The sequence below is a fragment of the Echiichthys vipera genome, assembly GCF_963691815.1.
Source record: "Echiichthys vipera genome assembly, chromosome: 1".
Taxonomy (NCBI): Eukaryota; Metazoa; Chordata; class Actinopteri; order Perciformes; family Trachinidae; genus Echiichthys; species Echiichthys vipera.
In genome coordinates this window covers 27,541,487-27,569,380 of record NC_139826.1, presented here as the reverse complement: position 1 = coordinate 27,569,380, position 27,894 = coordinate 27,541,487, and the positions used below count along the sequence as shown (strand labels likewise).

At 38.6% G+C, this 27,894-nt stretch overlaps 1 protein-coding gene across 1 annotated transcript in view; it reads right to left on the bottom strand.

The window, feature by feature from the left end:
* Positions 1 to 27,894, bottom strand: part of LOC310945563 (ephrin type-A receptor 6-like) — a gene marked incomplete at both ends in the record, with an annotated part of 52,282 nt that overhangs the window by 4,167 nt on the left and 20,221 nt on the right. Inside the window, 10 exon segments of the mRNA XM_083911694.1 lie at positions 1,735 to 1,805; positions 4,775 to 4,880; positions 6,128 to 6,290; positions 6,705 to 6,829; positions 16,186 to 16,536; positions 17,305 to 17,460; positions 25,748 to 25,976; positions 26,097 to 26,258; positions 26,350 to 26,499; positions 27,023 to 27,151. Of these exon segments, the coding sequence (XP_083767820.1) occupies positions 1,735 to 1,805; positions 4,775 to 4,880; positions 6,128 to 6,290; positions 6,705 to 6,829; positions 16,186 to 16,536; positions 17,305 to 17,460; positions 25,748 to 25,976; positions 26,097 to 26,258; positions 26,350 to 26,499; positions 27,023 to 27,151 (1,642 nt within the window).

Genomic DNA, 27,894 nt, shown 5'->3' with positions numbered 1-27,894 from the left:
GTGGGGAACACCGCTCTTCTTAAGAGTATATTTATAATGGAAACATGGTACACATGCAGATCAGATTATTTCACTTTGCACATACAACAGTTATACACAATAACATGAGCACCTAAGCAACATGATGCAGTAAAGCACTACAGAGCTTGATGGCAGTAAAATAGAAAGTGTGTTGGCAGGTGTAAAGACACTTTTCTTAAACACAACTTTGATTCATGTGGAAAATAACTTACATTTTACCTTAAAACATAATTATGTATATATATATATATATATATATATATATATATGTAAAAATATATATATATATATGGCTGTGCGGAAATAGCTGATTCTTGCTTCAACTGTATGACGCCATAATTAATGGAACATTTGCTTCTTTTATACTGTAAGGTTTTTGTATTATTTCGTCAAGGGATGGAGACAAACAACAAAAAGAAAAGAAAAGAAGGCCCAAAAAATGCCCCAGAGCAGCGTATAAAGACATTCCAGGCAACCAGGCTTCAGCTTCCTCCTCACTGGCTGAGGCTAGGGATGCTGCTGCAGTGAGCTCTGTGCATGATGACTGGCACATATGATAACTTTAAGCAGCCCCTGGTATACCTCGAGCAGATGAGCTGGGGACTAAATGTACTTTATAGCTGTGTCAGCTCATATTGTAGAGGGTTGAAGGCTTTGTCTGAGATAGATTCCAGTTTGGAGTCTACGCTCTACCTCTGTCTCCAGGGTGTCTAAGCTCAGCTCTATAATAGAACAAGCCTTTTTTTTTACAGCTTGTTGAGCCTGCTGGCATCCACTGCCTAGGTGATGCGTCTGCAGCACACAACAGCAAAGAATAGACAACAAGAACAGGATGTGGGAGGCAAGGATTTTAGGTATTCAAATTATTTTCATAATATTTAAATTTAAATTTGAGTTTAGGCAAGAGTATGAGTAGAGTATGAATAGATAACTCTGCAGCAAAAGTCTGCCAACTTTCTTCTCACTGGAGTAAAAGGAGAAAGCATGAAGACACACATACAGACAGACCTTTAAGAGACACATTGAGAGAGTCGGTGTGTGTGTGTGTGTGTGTGTGTGTGTGTGTGTGTGTGTGTGTGTGTGTGTGTGTGTGTGTGTGTGTGTGTGTGTGTGTGTGTGTGGAGGTATTGATATGGTACCATGTTCCAATATTTTCTTTCCCAGTCCTTCATGTTCTTCTTCGCTTGTCAAAGCATCTTTGATCACCTGGAAAAGCGCTATATAAATTTGACGTATTATTATTATTAATCCCAAACCCCCCAAATCGGGATCAAAGATGAAAAAAATGGTTGGATCTGTCTCAGGAGCCACACTTGTGTCTCTGCAGGCCTCAGATCGAATCCTACAAGAGTTCTTACTGAACTGTCTGGTAAATTACAGGACATCATTTTGTTCCCCAAGAATGATACGTGTCCCCTGTGGAGGGCAATCAATATCACTGCTTTTATCTGTAATTGCACAACCACACTTGGGTCAATCCTATAATTCTTAAAAAAGGAACAGCAGTTACCAAAGATTTGTCACAATCCGATAAGAGGCTATGAGATACTGTCAATGGTGGTTAAAAACTGGCAAACTGTGACCGCTCTTTGTAAGCTTGTCACATCCAAAGCCCAGGGAGTTAGAACATGCAGTCTGTTGAAGAACATGCTCACCATTGTGAGGAACAAAAAATACACACGCACACACAAAAAAAAACATTATATACTGTACCATGTCCACTGTGGAAGCGAGTCCTCCTCTTCTCCTCTGACTTCATCCTGGCCTTAATGTAACCCTGACACCTGCACAGGCGAACCAATTTGCCGCAGGGTTAGATTCACCTTCGTCACCACATAAAACACCCCGTTACATCTTTTTCCTCACCGCCTTCTCTCTTTTTGCTAACAACCCTCTCAGTGTTCTGTGCTCAACACGGTACATTAGTTGACATAATAGACAGAAGACTAGAGCAACATCTTACAGATTTACTGCCTTCATGACAAAAGGTGGAAAAGTGAGCATTTGTTCTAATAGCAGAAACTGCCGCCACGTCTCTAATCTGTTGGTGTGCAAAGACGTCTTTGGTGGAAAAAACAGACATCCATTTGCCTCTTTTCTATAACCCATTCTCCTAAAGCAATTTTTTTCTCCTTGCCTTCATGTAGTTCATTTTATTTTCTTTCATTTACCAGTTTTTATCCTATTCACAGTCCCACAAATTTAGGGCTTTCAAGGCTCAGCCTCCATAAAGAGGGAGAGCTGGGAAAAGAGTAGCAATCGAATATTTGTAGATAGCAAAAAGAACAATCTGCATCCTTCATGTACAAACCATACAGAGGAAGGTTGCCTTTGAAAATGTCGTCAAATGACTGCAATGCTCTGATACTTTGTAACCTTTCACTTGAAATAAAATAGTTTATTTATATGAAAATCATTTATGAGCCAGTATAAGAAAAAAAACAACAAAAAAAAAAACCCTCTATTTATATTTAAACTCAGTTAAACCTGGGTCAAAGAGAAATAATTGATAAAGTAGCAGGGGCTGGTTTCACGAAGATGGACTTTGACCTAGATCTAACTGCTAGTCAGGCTTTAGATAAACGTCTACCTTCATGTGAATAACCTGGCTCTTAGTCCACAGTTAGCCTGGGGGCAGGGTAGCTAACTTTTTAGACTTAAAATGTCTAGACTAATCTAGCAACAAAATTACTGTAAGACTGCCGTAACACTAATGACCAGTATAAAATATCTTTGTGAAACCGGCCCTTGGTATCGTAAAGGTTCTGTATTATAAAAAGTGAGATTTCTATGTCATTTGTTATAAAAAAAACTAGTCGAGGTGATATATAAATACTGTGGAAGTATCAAATGATTAATCTACAGAGAAATGGTCACAGCTCATATGCAGAAGCTGTGCCTTTAAATGAGCTGTCAGGACTTCTGTATATTTGTGATGTCGCAACTTTACTATATATAGCTAGACAGTGCCGCCACAGCACTGTTACAGTCATTCCCCGGCTGCAGTGAAAGTAGAATGCAATAAGCGGCATCCATGTGTATATTGTTGCTTGTCCACACTTCATTCTCCCCCTTCCAATTTTTTTTATGTATGTACTGCATATTGTCTGTGTATGTTCACTTGTTTTTTACTGTGTCTTTATGTTGTTTTACTTGCTGTATAATAAATTGGCCTACAGGGACATAAATACATTTGAACTTGACAGAGACACAGACAGATGAGAAGGACCCAGAAACGCTGCCCATTCAGAGCAGACTGGCCTTTTATGGTAGGCGCTAAAACAGAGTGTTTCTGACAGAGGGGAATATAGATTCATTCAGATAGACAGTATAATAATGTTTTTGAACATTAAAGCATGTAAACATGTTCTAGTAGAAATCCCAAATATATGTATGAACCTGAAAATGAGCATAATATGGGACCTTTAAGTTTCATTCACATACTGTAGTATGCTCCCATTCTTGGCACCTGGGAAGTTTGAAACAATATATAAAAGACATCCACATCTCTGTGGTACACTTAATGGAGGTACAGGCGTCTGATAGATATCTGGTTAGCCGTGTCACATACAGAAATATTGCCTCCAAGGCTGCTAAGTATATTTCAGATGAAAATGAGAATAGTGTTTGTTCAAATTTAGAAGTATTCTACCGACAAACCAAAGGGACAGAACTGGAGATGTTCCTGAAATACAGCCCTTTCCTAAAATACATTTACTGAAGTGTTGACATATTTATGTGTTGAAATATGGACTACATACATTTTTAGGGTGCTCCTTAGAAAACGTATTAGACCTAATTCCAAAAACCACTCATAAGAACAGATGTGTTCTCAAAAGGCATGTTCAAGTGATTTCTGAGAATTCACCAATTTCCTCTTAGTACTATTTATTGTTAGTAAGCCATTAACAGATAATCAACCTCCACAAAAGGGGGAAACACACTTGTTTTTTAAAGGTTTTAAATATGGTTGGGTAACATTTTTGTTAATTACCCTTTATTCCACAAATTGAGTGGAACAGGTAGCCTTATACAGCAACATAGTGGCGTTGACTATGCTAATAATCAAATCTGACGAACATGAACCTGTTCATTTACGTGAAGCGTTCACCAAGTTGAAACATTTGATTCATGTTTGTGCCGTTGAGGGTTTTGTCAATACGAACTGGAACGCCTGTATGAGCAAGAGTCACAAATAAATGTGAAAGATTTAGTAAAAGAAAACAAAAATGTTCTTGCATGAGGCCTGATATCTACAATTTTGTTGTGTGAGAAGTAGAAAGAAGTATTTTTCTTCTTTAAAGTGTGACACATTGTTGCCAGTTCAGATTTATTCAGCATACAACGTTTGCAAATTGTCTGATCAAAGATGATCACTTCAGCTTGTATCATAATTAGGTAAAAATCCAGACAAATTACTTACAGATTCTGGGCCATATTTCATTGTTTATTAATAAGTGGCACTAATGGTAAAACCCTTTGAACCAGAGGTGGACTGAAGACAACGGTCCGAGCTAACCTGTGGTCGTTAATGGGATGGAGCAAACTGCTGGTACATGAATTACTTGCTGAGTAATTAAGCAGAAAATTGGTTCAGTCACTTGGAAAATAAGGGTGTCTTGTTGGTGGCAAAAAGGGAGTCCATTAACAGGCTTCTGGTTTAAGCGTCACTCTGGAGATTATGCAAGAAGCACAGAAGAGTTTGTGTGTGTGGTGTTAACGGGAGCACACAGGAAAAAGGGGGGTGTCTTACCGTCCAGTGATGAGCAGGAAGAGAGTAAGGATGACCAACAGAGAGAAGCCTCCTACAGATGCTGTCACAACCACCAGAACTTGACCCTGATCAGCGATATCAGGATCTGAGGACAGCAGAAGCCAGAGCAGTCAGTATCTGCTAATATATCCAGCTCTCTCCCAGAGTTCAACCCAGATAATTGACACAATTTACTACAATTTACAGAACACCATGATATTCAGTTTCTGTGTTGCTAAATTAAAATTTTATCCATATGTATCACTATTGGAAAGGCTTCTTAAACATGCATAAGAACACTGCAGCATCGTTAATTATATAAAATGCAAATTTAATTTTCTTATAATTGCTTTGCTTCTGTTCAATCAATTTATAACCAGGACTTTGTTTCATTTTACATTGGTATGTTGGAAAGTATGTTATATAACTCTTACACAACAAACTTAAAGTTATTTTAAATGTGACCAACAATGAAATCTACAAAAAAAAAGAAAAAGAAATGGTATCTTTCGACAACAGATTCAACAGAATTGTATCTCCTTGTGCACTTTTGTGTATTAGCAAATATTACCATTATCTTTAGCGGTGTGTAATTTTATTTCACTAACAGCAACTGAGGGGTAGCAAGAGAAAGACATCTGCTGAAACCAAAATGTTTATTCAGTAATCCAAAGCAACATTAGTTTTACATTTAACTGAGGATAAAGTTTTAATATTGTTTGGTTTCTGAAGGTAATGAAGATAAATAGGAAAACAGGTGAACATGAAAAAGATCTATATCACTGCATCCGTGAAATGATGATATGTGACAGTGAGCATTACATATAGATGTGTTAAAATGAAGGTGAAATTAAAGATGGCGCATTTGCACAATCCGAATATATACAGTAAATAGGCATATGGGAGTATGAGAATGTGAAGGTGGACATCTGCATATTTGTCACCTAAATTGTGTGTCTTGTAGGAGGATGTGCATTCCTGCATATTTCAGGATTAGAATCAGCAGAGCGTTATGTGTGCATCTAGAACAGTTTTCTTACAGATTTATACAGATTTAAATAAATGGCCTATGCCTGAAGAAGCACTGATGAGTTTCACTGAACCATAGCAAAGAATGACCATAAAATGTCTCCAGGGGTTTTATAATGATGCTGATCAACACCAGTGACTTCACATCACTCCCTTCTTACCCTGTGCATTGTTTTAAAACAGAACTTTATGTCAATTATAATTTCAACACAAGTCTAACTGACTGGATGACTGAATATCAGTGCCGTTCCTCCCTAAAACCCAGCCTGTATAAACACAAACAAAGGACACAATTGCTTTATGCCCACTCCCCCACAGTTGTACCCTCAGCTGCAGTAGCAAACTCAAAGTTGGGGCTGTATGCTGTGTAGCCAGCAGCAGTACGAGCGCGGATGTGGAAGACATAGACAGTCGAGGGTCTGAGGCCCGTTACGACCACGCTGGGTGTTTTGGTCCGTGTTGATGAATAGCTCAGCTGCTCTTGCTCCTAAAAAAACCCCCAGAAAAAGCACAAATAGATTGCCAGAGATGATAAACAAAAGCAAGTTTTGGCAGGGCAAATGAGCATGTGTTTGCATAAAGCCATTATCGCAGCAACATTTGAACAAAACACATCATTTTCATCCTGTTAAGTATCAGGGCAGATGGTGAACAAAGTGGAGATAGCAGTACATTATGGATGCTCTGCACTTACATTTGGGTTTCTGCACGCTAACGATGCACATTCTTCATTAACCTACGATTATTCTCTGTGTATGTAGCCATTTGAGGTGCATTTCATTTGTAAAATTATTATAGTACAAACCACTAAGTTACTACTAAGCAATTTACATGTATAGTACATAAACATGGTCTAAGAAAAATGTCAAGCTACCATATTTAGTGCAATAAAAGACTTCACCTTCTCAAAGTACTTGACTTCATAGTCCACTATGTCTGAGGGCAGCTGTTCCACTTCTGACCAGGAGAGGGCAATGCTGTTTGGAGAGGCCCAGTCTTTCCTGACTACACCCACAAGAGCAGGACCTGAGGATGAGGTGAAAGAGTGCAGGGATTTGAACTGTGATCACAAAATAATGAGCTTATTAGACTTAGTGACTAACTTATGTACTAAGGGTTATTTGCCAAAGAGTGATTCTTGACATACAAGTATGAAGATGGTTTGGATTGTGAGGAAGTTTAAAAACTCCAAACTGGAAAGAATATCTAAAAAGGAGCCAGAGGAAAAATGCATTCTCTACAGCATACGCAACATCCCCACTTTTCAACTTACTTTACCGAAGACAAGCTCAAGAAAAACAACTTGTGGGAAATCTAACAACTCGCCGTTTGGAAGAGATATTTTTTCAGTATCACAGGAATACCTAAAGGGAAAGGAGGGCCAAGAAATAACCATTTCACTGTCCAGCTGCAGGTTTATGTGCGGCCTGAGGGAAACATTTTTGTTAGCCAAACTACTACACATACAGCAACAGTTTATCATGTTTGTCATTATTGCTGAATTTGGGGGAATATTTTGAACAAGGCTGCTGAGCAGACAAAAAAAAAAAATCACCCAGCAGAGATTCAAATATTTACCATTAATTATTCATAAAGCCTTTGCTTGAACAGAATATGATTTGGCAAACTAATAGATCCAGTCCCTCTGTTGTCGAGCGTGCTGTTTGGGAGATCATTGTTGGAATACAAATTCAAAGCCCAGATTGAAGTCTTAAACTGTCCTCGTGCTCAGAGAAGCAGATAACATACTGCACACAGAAGGTCACAGATCGGACTTCAGAAAGGTGACGTTCCACTGAATTATTGCCAGACGCATTGGGCTTCAGATGCCACATCTTGTAGAGAGGCCAAGATTTTCTCTGAGCAGCTCGGCCCAGACACAATGCTTCACAGTACAGCAGCTAGATCATTTTGACTTTTTTTAAAAGAAAGTAAAAAGCAGAGAAAAATGGTGCAAACAGGAAGCCGAAGTTTGACGATGACTTAGACTGCAAAAATGCACTCTTAAGGTGACAAATATGTAAAAGTTAGTTGTTTTGTTATGTGTCCAACTTTTAAATTACAATGCACAAATTCAGTTCACAATTCCTGACTTCAGTCTGTTTGAATATTTCTTTATGAACCTAATAGAGCTACAAAACCTTGTTTAGATAACTGAGCGCCTTCCTAGTTTTCTGACTACTCAAGGCACTTTCACAGTATTTGTCACAGTCACCCATTCACAGAATGAGGAGCAATTCGGGGTTCAGTGTCTTGCCCAAGGACACTTCGACATGTAGACTGGAGGAGCCGGGGATCAAACTGCCGATCTCTCAAATGTAAGACGACCATCTCTACGACCCGCTCTACCTCTGAGCCACAGCCACCCCATGTTATATGAATTAAAGCCATCATGTGTTGTGTGAGTGTGTCAATCATTAAAATGTCAAAACACACACAGGAACTCAATCATTGGACTGCGCTGTCTATTAACCAGTTTGCAGAGTTAGATCAGACATCTGTCACGTAAGATATGTTATTCCAGGTAACATGTGTCCACTCCTCTCTATCCCGGTGGCAGGTGGTGTCTGAGCTGCACAGAGTGCCTGGAGATGTTGTGGGAATATCTCAAGCATCTCAGTCTGGCTGCCTGCTGCAGTTATTATGGGGAACCAGCAGAAAAACTAACAAAAATATACACTATATTGACAGAACACTGCAGTGCGAAAGTACACAGGCAAGGCAAGGACAATCTCCACAGAGCTGCTTCGCAAATTTTCATCTGCACCTAACCTGAAAGTTTTGGCCCTAATAAAGACCAGTGACGTGTCAGCTCGAGAAAAAAGCAGTTCCTCAAACATTTTTTAAACAAGTTCTTGCGGGTGAAATATACATGACAGGTAGCTGAAAGCATTTCATATAATGCTGTGGATATCTTATTGTTTCTATCAGATTGAAGTATTACCATATTGCACATGAAATAATCCTAAACAAAGGCAAGTTAAAATGAGGTGCACAGTATGGGTGCAGCTTATAATTTGTGAATTATTTTCACTCATTATTTTCATCTGCTGATTATTTTCTATGTGATTTTGGTCTATAAATCTTCAGAAATTGGTGAAATGCAGATCCGATCAATCATAAAATGACTTGTGTTTTCTAACTAACAGTCCAAAGCCAAAACATATTCAACCAACTATCTCATAAAGCACAGAAAATGTGCGAGAGCACTGTAATATCTAACTTGAAAAAATATTTAAATGATGAATTGATTTTCAAAATAATTGGTGACTCATTTTCTGTCATATTGATCGATGTAAGACTAGCAGTGATGTCCACAGTCTACATCAGGTCCACAGTCTAGCTTGTCACCTTGTTATCAAAAAAAAAAGATGTACAAGGATCACAAGTATGTTTGTGAGGGATTATTATTAGTTTTGAGGGAATCATTGCATAGAACCATCAAAATAAATGCATGAATAGGCCCCAAACTTTATAGGAATTAGTGAATTCATGTCTATATGTCCTTGAGAATTGAATGGATCAGTTAAAACATATCTAAACAAGAATTGCGCCAATAAAGTCATGTTTCAATAATACATTATGTTTTTCAGTTTGCACCAATGTAACTAACCAGGCAGATAAATATGCATTACCAAGGGATAAGAATGAAGAACCACATTACTAGAGGCTATTTCGGTCTGCAGCCTACAGTATAATGTTATATATATATCATCATGCGTGAGTGTGTCTCACTCTGCATGAGGAGTTGAGTTCTCTGTGCATGCATTTTCCCAATATGAAAAATCTCTCTAAGAACTCTAAACTCTTATGCAAGAAGCTATTTTAGGTTCAGGATAAATCAATCCACTGCTTAGAAACCTAGTGTTATGTATGAGCTTCTCAAAAAAAGAATTTACAGTCCTTACGGTTCAATCACAATTCATACATTAAATTGCACTTGAGCACCGACTGTACTTTATTAGCTCTCTGGTTATTGGCATTGGCAACATGTAAAAATAGGCTAACCCTCAGCGACGGATGCAGAAAGATAAAGAAAGGACAGAGGGGGAAGAAGAGGGAGAGAAAGAGCGAACAGGGAGAGCTGTAAAGAAATCCCACGAGGTTCCATCTCCCCAGCATTTGAGCATATAAATAGACGTCAGCCCTATTCCCATAGCAAAGGAGATGAAAACAGAAAAGAATCCACTTGGGGGTAAAGGGGGAAATAGTGAAGTAAAATACAGAAATTTTCCTGAATCAGGACACCACAAAGCAGTGGGAAATGTTCACACATGGATTTGGCATGTGAGACCTTTACTTGACTTTTCTTGTTATTGTTTTGTATAAGAAATAATCCTGATGATGATGATACCAGAGCCCAAACTATTTTGATTGGACTGGAAAATAAACAAGTAAACAACAAGCTATTTCCAGTGTGAGGTGGACTTGATGGTCATATATTAAGGGTTATCTACATAGACCTCTCCTTAGGAGCCTTTCTACCCATACGGTTGAATTGGTCGAACTGTAGCAGCAGCCTATAGAAAGGCCTGACATATTTACATTTACAGTATAATAAGATTGTAAAAATTTAACGAAGGATTTTTTTGTCTGAAACGTTTTCCGGGAGGAAATGTGTACAATGTGCCACTGATTAAAAACTGATTAATAACATCTTCAGCACAAAAAAATGGGGTTATGTCTCTTAAAAAGCGACAACTGGAACTATAGTTGTTTTCCTTGCACTGGTATTGTCAGCTTGTGTTTCTTTGCTTGTGTAGATGATAAATAAGGAAAAAAGGACTTAATGATTTACAGTAAAAACAGTGCCATGCACAGTGAAAAAACTCTATGCCGTGAACAGCCACCAATGTTATAAAAAATGGCCAACATCATTGACTGGCTCAGATTGGAGGGTGAGGGCTCCAAAGTTTAGCATTCCTAAAACAATGTCATGGTGATGAACTCACTGTATGTGTGCAGCTATAATCAAGCTACGTACCACAGGCTCCACATGTGCACTTATGGATGTTTTGTGACATAAAAATGTAATGATTGGGCAAATGTTGGTTATAGTCAAATATCACCGGCAATAAGTCAGCAGACAATCCAAAAAATATCATCAAAACGCAATACTAATTACTTGTGAATAAATACGTACTGCTACAAGTGTGATGAACACAAGTACAATCTGTAGTACTGTAGTAGCAGAGCAGTAAAGTCTGTAATGAACTGAGAGACAAGAAGCAATACTCAATGTTTTTTAAATCTTACATTTTGCAAATGATTTGAACACGACACAGCAGCAACTACAACAACAACTGAACCACCAACAAAACTGCATGAAAACTTCACAGGTGTAATATTTAGTCCAAACTTTCAAAGGTTCAACAGTGACATTTTAAGCATCTGCTAGGGCTAAGTGTGGTTGTCTCTCTGCTCCTCTTGTATAGGAGCACATTTTACGTTTGCACAAACATCTCTGTGCCTCTTCACAGAATACTGCAGTGTACTTTGTGGGAGGACTTGTCGGTGAGAAACGCTCGGCTGAGCAATAACCACAGTGTATTTTGAGCGGAGTGCAGTTAGTTGTTCATAAACACAGAGATCACCCTGCTCACTCTGCTCTGTATTGCTGCCTTGAGAGGCATTAGGACAACAGCTGACCTTCGTCAGTCTCAACAAGCAATAACACAGCATCCGGATTTACAAAGTAAAAATAATTGTGAAGGAGAGTGTGCACAAAGAGGCATTCAAGATGATCAAATGTGTCTTCTGAGAATCTATGACTCAACAAATATTGCTTATCTCTTACAGCTACGAAAAGGAATGATTACTCCAGTATGTCATATTGTAGAAGGCAACGAACACTCCACTCTGTTCGAAGACATAACTGAGCGTTATTACTTATCAAGGTTAGACAAGCACACAGGCAACAGGGAAGAGCATTTATTAGTAAGTCTGATTAATTGGTTTAGCATAATTAAAAGCATAATGAAGAATTAATATGCAATTTACAAACAGATAGCATGCCAACAGACTAAATTGCACCCCTTATGTCCTCACTAAAAAATCCAGTTAATTGCCAATTCTGCTATTGATTGGCTATTATTCTATCATTGACATAATATCACAATCAATTACATGAATCACCTTGCAGCATCTGAGTTAATTGGCAATGAGCCTGTCCATCCAAACATAAGATCAGATAAGCACAGATTTATAACAAGCCTTTCTCTCAACTCAATAAATGTTCCACCTCCTTTGAATTTATATAATGCTTTTGAGTGCTTGAAGAATGTTTTGCATTAAACAACAGGCATGTGGTGCACTGAAGGGTTTGAATAGATTTTATAGAAATTAGTCTGTTAATAGACGGCATTATCGAGAAGCATCCAGGTGATTTTCCTCTATGTATGCCTAAATTAAATATTAAATGCCACATGCACATTACTTGTTCATTTACTTTGTTGGAGTTAATTATTAAGAATCTAGCACATGCTTGATACTGTGAATCACCTGCGGACTTGTGAAAACCTTTCAGTCCTGTAATAATGAGACACGGAAAACTGCAATCAAACAGTATCAATGGTGTACAGTGTGCAAACTTGCAGCATACTTTCCTTTTTAATAAGCCCTTTTCCCACATAAAATGTGAAGGACATATATTTAAATTATATATACATATATGAGCGTGGGAGAGAGAAAAATAAGAGCTAGCATAGGGAAGAGCAGGGAAATGATGAACAGATATTATGCAAGGCTGTAGGAAGTACATGGGTGTAGCAAATGTTTGCGCAGATATCATATGTGTATGGATTTGTTTGCCTGCTTGTTTGCATGCATGACTGGCTGTATGTGCATACAGATTCTACTGAGGAAAGGCAATTTGACAAGTTAATCCATTCTAAACATTATTACAAAAACCTCCCCACAGGCTGCTTCTCCTCCTCTAGAGATTATTTTCCTTATTTTAACTTCTTCTTCTTCCTGTCTAGCTGCCCTTGCCAGAGAGATGTGTATGAAGTGACACATACACACCTGACATCTGGTATCCACGGTATGATGACAGCCTATTGGCAACACATTTCTAAAAATAATACTTTGAGACAATATTTCTCTCTGTATACTTGGGGAGAATTTTCTTGAATGGGAAGGAGGATTCAACACCAATATGATAGTGATACGATAAATGGGATATTTTTTTTCAGCCATGCACTCCATATTGCCTGCAAAACTGAGAGAAGCATTGGTATAACTATTCTAAATCCTCACAGAGAGCCAATAAACACAGAAAGAAAATGATAATAACTTAATGAGAAAATGTTAATATTTTTCAATTACTCTTCAAAGTCGGGAGCTGGTCCACCAGCTTGGTCCAGACTGCAATATCTCAACTATGAGATAGATAGCCATGAAATTTGGTACAGACATTTATGTCCCCCTCAGGATGAATCTCACTGACTTTGGTGATGGCCCTGACTTTTCCTCAAGCGCCACCATTGGGTCAAAATTTTATTTTGGCCAATACTTCTACTAACTCTACTTTGTGTTTAGTGCTAATTAGCAAATCCATCCATCCAACCATCCAACCATCCATCCATCTTCAACAGTTTGTCCCTAACGGGGTCGCGGGGCAAATTAGCAAATCTCATCACACTAACACACAAAACTAAGATGGTCAACATTATACATCAGCAAATTAGCATTGTCAATACTCTTAGTATTGTTTAAATATCACACAGAAGCACCATCTGATCAAGATGCCAGAAAACTTTGGAATTCAGACCAAATGTCTTTATTTTTGTCGCTGCCCTCTATTGTACATACTATTGGACAAATAGCTGTTTGTATGCCTATATAGATCGGCTACAATTTAAATTTCAAGTGAAAAATATGATAAACTGTTGTATGATGGGCATGTTTCTTGCACTGCCTTTTCAGTCTAAGTTTCATTCATCACCAAAAGTATTTCTCAGATTTTTTTCTGGTGAGCTAGAATGCAAATTAGAACTCATGACAATCTTCCCGCTACAATTATGGCAGCCTATTATTGCACAAAGGATATTTAGCACATATACACCCAATTCCCTATTTTTATATCTGAGTCACTGATGAGCATCTGTTTTGTTCTCATCAGCATTTCATCTCAATACTGGCTTGCTGCACTTGCTGAAAGGAGAGAAAATGCGCACACATATCATTTATTAATCTACTCCCTTTCCTTCCTTCATTTCAACCTTCTTCATCATTATTTCATCAATATTATTTCTCTTGAAAAATCAGGTTCAAGTTCCAGTCATCTCTAGAACTCAGGTCTCTTATTTTTCCAAATTCAAACCCTAGACAGCGCTGCTTTGAGGACATCTGCTAATTAGGATTAGATCCAGGTCAAAATTTGTCTGTCAGTGATTCAAGGGTCAGAGATGTGCTTCACCTACGGACACATTAAGCTGGAATGAGAGACAGAGACTGTGGAATAAGACACAGGGTGCTCAGGAGGGAAAAAAAGGCAAATCTAGTAACAGATTAAATAAATGTTCCTGTTACTGTTGCATAGATATCTTCACCACCTGCTCTGATGCAAACACAGTATTCATGAGCCATGAATCAGGTATTATGTAACTATAGTAGATGAATATGTAAAGCATGAAAATGTAAATGTAATCCTTATTTATATTTTAGAGCTAAATAAGGTTAGTTGAACTATCTGCCCACCACCAAAGGAAAAAATTGCATACATATGCAGATGTCTGAAATTAAATCTGCCATTTTTTACAAGAACTTTTCCAAGTTCCCAGTTAATCAAATCAAATACAGTGAGCAGCCATATTACAACGAATCCCTAATGGCTATAAGCATTTGACCTAAACTGGTCCCTCACATTTAAGCCACAGATACTCCAATCGATGCCCAAAAAGGTAAATTACTATTTTCCTCATAATTTTTTTGTTTCAATTCAGTACTTTTGGTGAACTCCGACACTGAACAGACCAGTGTGAGCGCAGACAACGGCACAGCTTGGAGTGCTGTGGTCGGGATGCGCTCTGACATCTCCGAAATCCGTGAGTATTTGGCCAGGATGAGAGCAGATGTAGCCACAACTCGGGAGGATATGGTGAAGCTAAGCGCAGAGGAAGCTGCAGAAGAGAGGGGTGGCTAAAAGAAAATACATCACAGGCAACAAGACGGGACTGTTGCTCACTCATGATGGACTAATATGGACACTATGTCTTTTTGCCTGTCTAGAGCTGGACGGCAGCTCTGATTACTACCTGCTGTGAAACATGTTATGTCAAAGGACACAATAAAAATAGTATGATGGAGATAATGTATTCTGTGGGTAACGGGGGTGGGACTAGATAAGCTTTTGCTTCTCCCGCTTTCCCTTTCAGTCATGTGAATTGTAAATCAAGATAATGTGTGATGATGATTCATCTAACTGACATACCCGAAATAAACAAACAAACAAATAAATAAATAAATAAACTCCCTTCTTTCTAATACTCATGTGAGTTAGGTAGCTAGGTGTGGTTGATATATTTGGGTAGCGGCAAGGTGAACTTGTGAAGAGGTAAAAATCGTGGTGGTTTTATCAACCTGCTTTTTTGCAAATTTCTAAATTAAATTTTAGCGGTTTTGCTTGGCTCCCTGCCATCCAACTGGCTGAATGGTCAACTGGGAATATTCCCAGCATTCCAGATGGCTATTTTGCCCATGCCAGCAGGATTAAAATGATAAATGTGTTGCAATGTTTTGTAGCTTACCATGTACTTATTTGGTGCTGCTAAATGTTTTTCAAATGTATTTCTATAATTATGAAATTCATGGCCGCAACTAACAACTGTTTTTATTATTAATCTTTCATACATACATATATATATATATATATATATATATACACACACACACACACACACACACACATATATATATATATACACACAGTGGAGATCAAATTAGAGAACAAATACTGTTATTTTTTATTGTTCAGAATGCGATAGAATATCCGCTCTGGCTATACCACTGCTATATATATATATATATATATGCTGTGGAGCCCAATGTCTTTGGCACCAAAAGCCGAAGCGCTTCAATTACATCTATAAGAAACTTAGTCAATAAGCAAATCATCACATTTGAGAAGCTAAGAAGGAGCAGTTGTTTGAACTTTTACTTTAAAATATTACTTAAACGAATAATCAAGCTTCAAAAATATTTGCAATGAATTGTCTGTCTGGATCTGTTTAAGAACTCATGAAGTGAGTAATTAATTGTAAATCTTATCCAAGTCAAGAATATCAATCCTATAATTATGTGGGAGCTACATAATTGCCCCAGTTGGATTTGAAGATGGTAAATCAAACAGAACTGAAAAGTACCAGAGCTGTGCAACTCACCAGCTTGGTGTGTGTTGACAGTAACATTCGCCAGCGAGCGTGCAGACACCCCCAGCCCCGAGACACCGTTCTCGGCCTCCACGTGGAAGGTGTAGTTAGCATGCGTTGCAAAATCTAGTATTGCCACAGAGGTACCAGTCAGACCAAGCGGCCTTGGAATGAACCGCAGGTCTGGCTCACACGGCTCACACTGTGTCACACCGCTGTAGCCATCTCTTCCATCACAGCGCTGGCACAGGATGTTGTAAGTGATGTCCTTCCTGCCTCCTGTATCGCTAGGAGGCATCCACTGCAAGAAGAGAGCTGTGTCATTGATCAATGAGACCAAGTTCCTGGGAGCCGATGGAGGCCCTGTTGAGAGAGAAAAGCTATTAAGACAGATATTACTTATTGATTATTCACTGATCATTTCATCAGGTATTTTAAAATAAAGATTTTTGTACAAATATAGCACAACAAATATAGAGGGGTTTAGTTATTGTCTGACCGAATACAAGAGTGGTCAAAACACATGATCTGTGATTATTGGTGCCATTTCAGACTTTGTAGACCTCTTGGGAGAGCCACCTTTACGGTCTTAAGTTCACCACAAAATGATTAAATGAGCAGCAAAGACATCGTACTTTTGGCATACCATGTGGGTGGTTGGCTCTCTACTTTTTCTGCAGTATATTATTCAAACAGCCTATGTGTCAATTTCTTGGATAGCACACAGATTTGATTTTTTCCAATTTTCAAAACAGTACAATGTTTGATTTGGCAAAGTGATCAGACCTGAAGTTGCAAGTGTGTCTTTGAATATCTGTGTACGTGTGTGGTTGGTGAGCTTGCAGAGTGCCCTAAGTGTTTCATTCCAGCAAGCTACTTATCAGTTTCATGGATGCTACTGTCAGGACTTCTCAGGGCCACACCACATTGAATAGGGCACATCACAACAGATGTTTATTTCAAAGTTGGAATATGGACGAATAAAGATATGCAAATTTAGCTCAATCATATTGATAAAATAAAAAAGAGCAGATGGATGGGGAAAAGATGGCACGACAGTCTATAATAAATTACAGACAGAAACTAATAATATCCTAGCTGAAAGAAAGTTTTTGTAACTACTTTACTAACTTGTACAAGCCATGGTGGAGGAGTCTTTGATAGCTCTGTAGAAGCCTTTGTCGCAGTGACAGATGGTGGCGGCCTGGTCATGGCTGGAGCTATGTGGAGGACACTTGGAGCATTTAGTGTTCCCAGCATATGCCTTGAAGAAGCCAGGCTTACAAGCTGGAGAAAAAGAGAGGGGGAGGAAGAAGCCAGTAACACAAAGTTAACGTTCCTCCTGCGATTGCATTTCCATCAGCACACATACATTTAATTACATTTCCAGCTGCTTCTCTTCTCACCTGTGGTCTGACCTTATTTCTTGCGGTACTATGGCTCACTGTCACCTGCTTATTAGCTCATTGAGCCATATGCTTATGGTGCTGTACAGTCTTACAAATGACACACCTGTTATGGCCCTTTTCTTCCACAACACAGATGTGTTTTGAATAAACACTACATTACAAACAGCTCATTGGTATGTGCTGGCAGACTCCCACCACATATTTGTTTTTTTCATTGAGGCAAAGTTCAATATGCGTTTCCCTGAGGTTTTTTATAGTTGTCAAATAAGCTAAGTAGGCTGAATAGAAGGTGTTGTTAGGTTTCCTGTAAGTCAGAAAGATTGTTAGTGACGGTACTTGAAAAATGAAAGGCTAATCAAAAACCTGTCACACTAAAAGTATTCTTTTAAAGGGAAAAACTGGATTAGTTATGGAAATGAGCCATGCAATTTTCCTTTTGTATCAAGCAGCAAAAATGTTGCATGATGTGTGTGAGTCAATTTGCCTTACTTGACATTGCACATCTTGCAGTGTGACTATTGCACATGTGCACATCTCAGTATCGATGCAGTCCTTGAAGACAGACATACCTGTTAGTGTTAAGGCTTTAAAACTGAGATTTTCAGTAGGTCTGATGGGAAATTGTGGGGGGAAATAATACGGTACATAAATTAAGTTGTGGAAAATACTTTAGACAGTTTGTACTGTTTGTCAGGCAGGTTAAAAATAGCTATTAACATGCAAATAATGTATTGTAAAAATGCAATTGTATCCTGCTTTCAGTATAAAACCTCAATCCACCATCCAACTGGCCTAAGTATTCTTCAGTTTCTCATCCTTACCCCGGTTCACTTTCCTACCTCATTACTTCCTCCAGTTCTCTCCCGTTCTACCTTTCATTTCTATTTTTCCTCCATCAATTCAACCAACTCTCCTTTCCTTATCTCTCGAATTTCTCTGTTTTGCTCTGCCACAGTTCTCACCTTTCTTGATTTTTTCCCCATCTTTATTACAATATTTTTTCCTTTTCCCATCACTCCTTCTGTTCTCTCCTTCGGTCTGTGCCTTAAGGTTTATCAGAAGGTGGCAAAACCATGGCAGATTGCCTCTTTCTCCGCAAACTTATCTCAGCAGAAAAAAACCCATTAATAGTGCGATTATATAATATTCTGGCAATTGGGATAATTTTGTCACAGAGTGATTTGTATGAGGTAATAATTTCAATATTATCAAATAAATATGCCAGCTATAAGTCAGACAGCATCATCTGTCTTATAGCTGGCATATTTATGATGATAAAGAAAAAGGTAACTAGAATTCAATCAAGACTTCCTAGCAGACATATTTTCCCCACAATTACTGTAAGTAGAAAGCCACATTTATTTATCTTCATCCTCACATCAGTGACAGACCATATTAAATAAGTATGTTATTGTCTGATGCATTGCCTCCATTCAGAAACATTAACACCCTTTGTATTATACAGTGATAAGTTTCATACTGTGACGCATGAATGATGTGCAGTTGCTACCCAGTATCCAGTACTGTACCCAGGACTCCTTGTAAAAGGAGAAAAAGTAAAGGGAAAGTCAATATAATTAAATTGCTCCTGGTACTTTTATTCATGCATTAATGGAGATCAAGATTTTTCGATAATTCAGTAGTTGTAGTACACTAAATCCATCAGATTATAATGTAGACTAACTGATGCAGTATCTCTAGTATCTATCTACATGTTTGTCAACTTGGGAGACCCGTGAGAGAGTACTGGTTGGATGAGGATAAGACTTCCTACCTCAGGCAGATTGTTATTACGTGAATCTACCCGAGGCTAGAAACTTGTTAGAGTGTTTTCAGTCGTACCACCAACAGTAAAACATTTCACTGTGTAGAGACCTGTAGAAGTGCAGTCTACAGCACGAGCCTGGAAATTTATTTTGAGAAAAGACAAATTTGACTGTTTTAAATACATCTCTCCTTGTTTCCCTGACACAGATTCTGATCTTGCTGAGCTTTGACCTTAAAAAATTATCTTGGGAGACAAATCCAATATCAGTTAGTGGGATCAAACTCTTCTATTATTCCAAGAAATCTCAAATTATGTCACGGTATCACTCAGTGTCAATATAACAGTACGTTTTACCATGGCCATGGAAAATAGGCCTACTCATTTTTGATTTACTTTAAAAATAATAATAAATACATTTGATATTAAGACACCTCATGACCTCAAGCAAAAAAATTATTTTTTGATATTAAGATGTATGAACGTTCATTAGCTACGGTTTCCAGTACAACTTCTAATTTTGCCTACTTTTCACCACCAGTTTCACTGCAGATTCACTGCAGATTCTGGCTTCACCTCTATTAGACGTAGTGCTACAACGAACAATTATTATTAGACATTTGTGCCTGAGTAATGTATTACTGTTGGATAAATTAATTGACCTATTGTCGATCCCTCCAAATTTGCTTTCAGTAAATTTTCCCTTGAAACAGACAAATTCCCTTGAAACAGTTGTCAAGTTCACTGCAGTACATTTCTTTAAATAGCAATGGTTAGAGGTTTTGATGAGAGAGTGAATGAGAGATGGCATGCAAGGGAGAGCGAGAATGATATATGCAAGAAGATAATATATACAAGGAAAAACAATCTGCATAAAAAGATGGACATAATTGAGTATATAGATATGTAAAAGGGATGAGATGAAAAATTGACATACAGAGATCCCCGCCAAAATCACATTGCTGCTTAGCTCTTAATGGGAAGAGTAATTTGTCATCCAGCTTCCAATTTTTTTGAGGCACCTCAGTCATTCGGATATTACTTCTCTCCGATGTTGAGCTCCTGCCAAAGGCAACAAACACACAGATTCATTTGAATTTCCAGCTGCTCCCTGCTCTCTGGTATTTGCTGGGAAGAGCACCACCAAAAAGCAATTACAATACTCATACTACTATTTCCATCATAAAAGTTTGGAAACATCTCCCACACGCATGTGCACACACAGTGTACAAATTGGATCTAATTATGTGCCTAATAGTTATTTGCCTTTTTGTCATGTAAATCATTCGTATTCATAAAAGGGAAATATTGGCACAAAATATGTGTTCCCATTCAGAGCAAATACTGCTGTACACAGAAAACATACAACAATAATGAAGCCACGTATGTTTCACCCACAATATAACGATGGACGATGTGGCTCCATTGCTCCCACTGTGCAAAAGTAAAGCTAAAATATCCCAGACATGGTCACTGACATGTTTAAATTTTGCAACCAGTACCTGTACAGTCATGATTGGGCTGGACTTAAATGCCACTCAATCACAGCTGTTAATTATGATGTTTTTTGAGCATCAAATAATTAAGTAAAATGAAACTGATCTACCCAAAATGACTGAAACCATCTTTGGGAAAAATGTATTTGAGGTATAGTTTGAGTTTTTAGTTTGGCCCATGTCCCATCAGCTAACATTGACGGTGTGGGGTTTATAACCTGTACTGCAGTCAGTCAGCAGGGGGCGATATGCTTTGGCTTCACTTTTGGGGAGCTTTCAAGGGAAGTATTTGGCTCTTTAGCTGCTAAATGCTTGCCAGTAGTTACTAACTTTGACTGAGTGATGATAGTAAAGTAGTGTGTTTCTAGAGTGTTTTCAGTTAAAATAGTTGCATGCTTGTTGAAAGCATTGCAAGGCAAGAGCAGCAATGAATCTAGGAAAACAAAATCAATGAGCTGGAAAATGTACAATTCTGTAGAGCCGAGGAGAGGTGAGGTGAGGTAATAACTTTCTCTCTTTCAAATGACACAGTAATTTGATACAAGGAAATATTGATCAATCCAGCTTTAAAAACTCTTTTAAAACACACTGCAGTGATTAAACTTGGCTTCAGGTTAAGAGTAGCACTTAACGTGAAATTCTGACCTAAAGTCATCCCAGGGTCTTTTTCAAGGCAAATACACTCATCAAATAAGCCATCGAGACAATTTTTTCGTGTAACAACTATTAACGGAAATATCCAGGAAAGTCTCTAAAAGTCGTCAGTGCATTGAAACGGCTTTTTAAACCACTAATACTGCTATCCGGGATATCTCTGTTATTTGTTGTTACACAAAAAAAACTGTCTCGGTGGCCTATTTGATGAAAGTATTTGCCGAAAAGGACCCTGGGATGATTTATACTGGAATTTAACTTTATGGATACTTGAGATTTGAGTTTATCAGCTAACCTACAGGAGCTGAGTCAATGGAGGTTCATCATCTATAAATTTACAGGAAAGTAATGACACGCTAACTATGAGATTTTGAGTGGTTTGGTAGTGTAAAGATGGAAGTTTTCTTTTGGCTTTACGTTGTCAGAAACAGATGGAGACTATGTTTACCCTGGACTCTCTGCTTTGATATGCAGATGTGATGTTCACAGAGAATGAGTGATGCTCTAGTCTGGCTGAGCTGCGTTAGAGGCCAGAGTAAACACAGCCTTTAATGGACAGAAGAGGAGCGCAGATACAACTAAGAGAATGTATAGATTTCCTCATTTCCTATTCTACTTCCACTGAATTCAAGGTCACAAGGTTGTTTTTTCCTCCAGAGGTCATCAGTGAGCAAGCTAAGTTTTGTTGATTTCTGGAGAGCTCTGCTGACATTGCCTGTGAGGTAAAAAGAGAGAGCACTGATGGACTTTTTGTGATTGGGAAAATCCCTTTTAATTTGCTTCCTCGCTATTCAACTGTGTTCTTCTCAACTTTTTGAGAGTAAGAGGTGTTTACTGTAAAAATTATCACTCAAAAGGTTTTGTTGAAAACAAAACATTTTAATATGGAAGATTTTTGGCTATTGAATGTATTCACTAGGCCTACTGGTGGTGGTCTTTGGTCTTGTCTGCATATTTGTTGTGATTCACATGGAATTAAAAAAGACGTTTCTATTAGCTTCCCCCATAATTGACTGCCTCCCTTTGAATATGATGGTGTGACGAAAGGATGTGGAACAAATAGCATTAGCACTATGATGTTGCCTTATCTAGGTCATGATATAACCAGCCTATCTATGAGTAATCCTCTGGTGGCTGACACTGAATGAAAGGAATAGAATAATAAAGCACTCAATTGAGATGTCAAAACAGTCTGGCAGAATGCTTTTGGGGTGGAAAGCAGGGTTTGATAAGCGCTGATGCCTTTGTTTAGGCAGTTGGGAGGGAAAGACGGACGTGTTAGCGCAGAGCTCTGCTTGCTTGCGCTGGGGTTTTCCCTATTCTCTTTCTCTCTCTATCTCTATCTCTCTCTCTCTCTATCTCTCTCTCTCTCACGCACTCTCTCTCTCTCCCTCTTTTGCTCTTTCCCCATGCTGCCTCTCAGACAGCTTTGATCACAGTACCCTTTGAAGCAGTGTTCCAAAATGAAAACGAGGAGAAAGCAGAAGTCACCGCAAGTTCATGCCTAAACTTCCTGCAACTACTTGCAAAGTGCACATCTTCATCACAGCACAAGCACTGTAAGACCTATGGAAAAGACTGATGAGAAAAAGAATTGGCTGTAATTCACTAAAGTCCACAATGCGTTAATATTGATCACCTCTTCTAACGTTAAATAGTTTGATGATGTTAGAGAATTGCAGAGCAGATCAAGCTCGATCATGTCACCTGACAATTCTGAACCTGACTATCAAAATAATAGAGCATAGCAGCATCTCTGGTTTTCTCTACCCATGATGCCACAACAGTGTTTCAGAGGAAAGTGAATCTTAAAGGAACAACCATTTTGGGAAATATGTTTGTCTTCTTTCTGACATAGTGAAATGGTAAGTTCATGTCCACTACAAAGATAACTCTGGGAAATATGTACCAGACTGGACACTAGGGGAAACTGATGGTCTACTGTATCTCTGTCAAAAGTGAAAACATACTGTAGGCTACATAGCAGTTTTTAAGTTTGACTTTAAAGTACAGTAGTTTGTAATCAATTCTAAACTAAACTTTAGTTCTGAGCTACTTCTATAAGTGCAGCTATTTTGTAATTGATAACTGATAATGACAATTTATTTTTTATTTTTTAGAGATACTGTATGTGTTTAGAGATGCACACATTTTCCTCTCCCCATACTGATTCTCATACCTCAGCTCAGGGTGTCTCCAAATTTTACATATGTATAATTCAACTTATTAGAAGGCTGTGCTATTCTGTGGCATGGCCTGTCTTGACTGTGAATGAGTAACTGGTAGCTGAAACATCGAATCTTATAATGACATGGACGATAGTTGATCAATAAAGACAGTATTAGCGTCAATACTGATCTGGTGTATGGGATGAGGCATCCCTTGTATATATAATCACATTCAGTATAATTGTGCACCATTAAATGTTTGGAATTAAATTACTGCTGATGCCAAAATAAAGTATGTTACAGTGCTGTCTGATAGGATTTTATGTAGTGCTGTGGAGTTTGAGTCAATATTAGATTTGTACATGATTTTCTCATCAATGTGATAACATACCTTGATTTGACAGGTGTTTAATATGATAGATTATCTGAAAACAGTCATTTGTCCTGGTTATTTAATCCATTAGTGGTTTCTAAATAGATTTTTTAGGAAATATAGTATCAAAATGGATATAAACCAATATTGCAATCTATTATGACATTACTGTCTTACCGTCAAATCTTAGGTTTATTTGTTCATAGAACTTGCAGTATGTATCACTAAATAAATAGACAAACACACATTGTTTTCCAAGGGCCAAGTGGGTTACAGTTACATGAGTTACTGACCCATTCACAGTAGCTGCTGCCGAGATCTCTAGACAATGTTGCTGCAACTGTAGTACAATCAAAAGAAGCAACTACGGTCAGCCAAAGAGGAGGAACAAGGAGAATATAGATGTAGGAGGAGAGAGAGACAGAGAGAGAGAGAGAGAGAGAGAGAGAGAGAGAGAGAGGGAGAGAGAGAGAGAGAGAGAGAGAGAGAGGGAGAGAGAGAGAGAGGGAGAGAGAGAGAGAGAGAGAGAGAGAGAGAGAGGAGAGAGAGAGAGAGAGATCAGCTTTACTAATGACTATTGGAATTCTCTTTGTAATGATGTGAGTAACCACATCACCGCAGCGGTACTACATGAATTTAGCCTCAACCAGCTGAGACTTCTGTAAGTCTGCAAATTGTAGCAAGTAACACAAGGTGCTCTTCAATTGTAATCATATAGAGTGGCTCCATCTAGCACCTGCCTTAATTACGACAGTAAGTCAGAGCTTGAAAGAGAGGGTTGGGGGATTTTAAGAAAGACTAGGTGCCAGCTAAATTAGCTGTGAAACTAACAAATGAAGGCAATTAGCCAGCTAGCCCCAGTCTGTCTGCATAGTCTAATTGAGAAACCAGGGCAAATACTCCAGAACAACTGAACTCTTTAACTTTTTCTTAATCTGTTTTGCTGACAATGGGCTACATTTACGGAATGCTAATACAACTAATTAGAGAGGAGGTATCCCCCCAAAAAGCTTTTTACAGAAGCGTTGTGGTATTTATCTGAGCTCTAAAGTGTTTATGTAAATGTCATGTGGCTGAATTTTTACATGAATCTACCACCATTATATGTATCAAGGCAACAACAGACATAAACAGCAGAAAACCCAAAACAGCTTGATAACACAGGAAATGACTTTCCTATTTGTTCCAAATAATTGACAGCCAAGAAAGTTTTGAAATGTCAGGAAATCCTTATTGACCAGTTAAGCTCTTCTTTTTCACGTTGTTTTGAGTCTCCTAGCAGAAAAAGATGGCGATACGAGACAGCAAAAGTGAGAATTAAAAGAGAATGATAAAAAGACAGCAAATAAAGGCACACAGAGGAGAAATGAGGGGGCAGTGGGTGCTAGTGAAGCATAAACAAAGTGGACAAGAGAGGAGAGAAGAGGATGAGGGGGAGGTGGAGCTGTGAAGAGATGAAGAGAGATGTGGATGGAGAGGATCAGACAGGGATGCAGGATCTTAGAATGAGAGGAGGGAAAAGCAGCTCTGTCAACTCAAGCTCCAGCAGATGACAGGGGAAGGGGGGCCCTAGAGATCTGCAAATGTAATGCAATGCCTTCTCTTCCCTTCTCCCCATTTCTCTCATTTGTTCCCATCTCTGTATTTCCAGCTTTAGTACAATGTTAGTTAGTGTTCTGCTCTAAAATTAGAACAAACACACTTCTTACCCTGGCAGTAGCCATCCATCTCCTCATGGCCAATGCTACAGACACAGCGACCCAGTGGTACCAGCCAGTCTCCATCAGCACCACAGTACAATTTGGGTGTATCCCTCTCTTCTGCATTCTCCACACATGCACCCCGTACTTCCACCAGAGAGGATGAGTCCATATGTGGCACTGTGTCAGGAAATGCTGCCAGGTTCCTTAAAGTCGATGGGCAGCGTTTGTAGAATACCTTAAGTGAAAGGGAAAAACAGGAAGTGATGTACTGCCAGTCTTGTGAAACAAATACAAACTGACAAGTTCATGGCAGTTGTTCATGCAAACATGAATCAAGACACCGCTGTTCACCGACCTTGACAGACACGAGAGCAATACAAGCTCCCACATCCTGGAAGGCCAAGTAGAAGCCCTTCTGTGTCACTGGTCCCACCTCCCTGACCTCCGTATTGAGCCGAAGAACACGATCTCCAAGATCTGTCTGTGTAAAACTCTCATCTGCCGCTATGGTGTCCACCTTAAAGCCAGCAACAAACACTTAATGAGCATAGTAAATATTTAGTGAACCAGTAGCACAACAGAGAACTCTGTATCTCTGAAAAACCAACCTTGGCATAGTCAGAAGGCCGAAACCGTGTCCCTGCAGAGAGCGGTTGTTCTGTCTGCAGGTAAAAGAGGTTGAAGGTTTCCTTACAGGTACCAGACACCCAAGGAATGGAGTTGCAGTCTCTCAGTGTGAAACGCATCTCCACATATACCTGAGTTAAAATAAAGATAAATAAAAAAAGGATCCCAAGCTCATTAGAAGTTACAAATTAAGGGTTATCTAACATTTTGTGGTCAGCTCTTCATATTGCTTGATCAATAGCAGGTTTTTTGTTTACATATTATACAAAATAAAATAATGAATTAATAGAAAGTAATTAAATGAGGAAAAAAAGACTCAGCACATTTTCAAACAAGCAATGGTAAAAGGGATAAAATTACAACCCATGAAAACAGCTAATGACATTTAAACGTGAGCAGTCACGGCATTAGCCGAGCCAGACTAAAAATGAGCAACCCCTATCAGAGTGGAGTCATGTTTTTTGTTACTTTGCAGTATATGTGCCTGCTATTTTTCCCCTCGCATGTTACCTAGAAGGTTGCATTCCCTCCAGTTAATTTAACACTTTCCCAACCTTAAGCAACAACCAGGCCCTGCTTCAAGGCGACTTCATTTGATTTGAATTTCTGGCAAAGTATAATATATCTGAGGAAGCTTTGTGATGTGGTCCAGACCCTCTGTGCAGCCTGGCGCTGGATCCATCCAGACTGTAGCCAGTTGTTCTGGTTTGGCTCCATTACGTGGCAAACTTGGAAGGTGTGAATAGGTCTGTTCTGCTCATCCATCTCTGTGATAGCGTCCCACTGTAAAAATATAGAAAGAAGATGCTTGGTTACATATAACAATAGCCTTGAGGCAAGCGGAATATTCAGTCAGTAACTTTATTGCATACAATCTGAAAATTTGTGTGACTCCGCCACTCACAGCATCAAAGAGACATACAGATAAGGAATATCAATTCAATCAAATATTGTATTTATTAGCAGAACATGAGTAGTTTCAACCTTCAGTTAATCTTTGTGTAGAGATGTTATGTCTATCTTGTGTTACATTTACATGTCAATAAAATCTAGAAAATTTAGTTTGCTCTTAAATTTTCTGAATATGTTTCTGTCGGTCATGTATCATGTCAGTATCATTTGTGGATCGTGTGAGTGACTCGAACTGGCTCATAATATACTGTATAATAGTAGTATGTGCTATGCTGCAGATTAGTAGCAAATATATTAATATGGAGACTATTTGGAGGATAATACATGCACCCATAAATGGTCGAGGATTCAGAACTGTTTCATAAAATGTTCAATATGTGCGTCTTCTATTGCATGTAGCAATATAGAAACATGACATTTGAGAGACACTGAGTTAGCTTCACCAATGCTTTCAAGCTGTTGCATCAGCCAGACTCTCTCACTTGTCTTCTCCGCTTTAACAGCGTGATAATCAGAGCTTCAAAAAGCCTTAACATGTATTGACAGATCTTCATTCTCACAACTCCTGTGGCAACAAATGTGCAGCTCAGATTGAATCTGTTCCACCCCTTTCT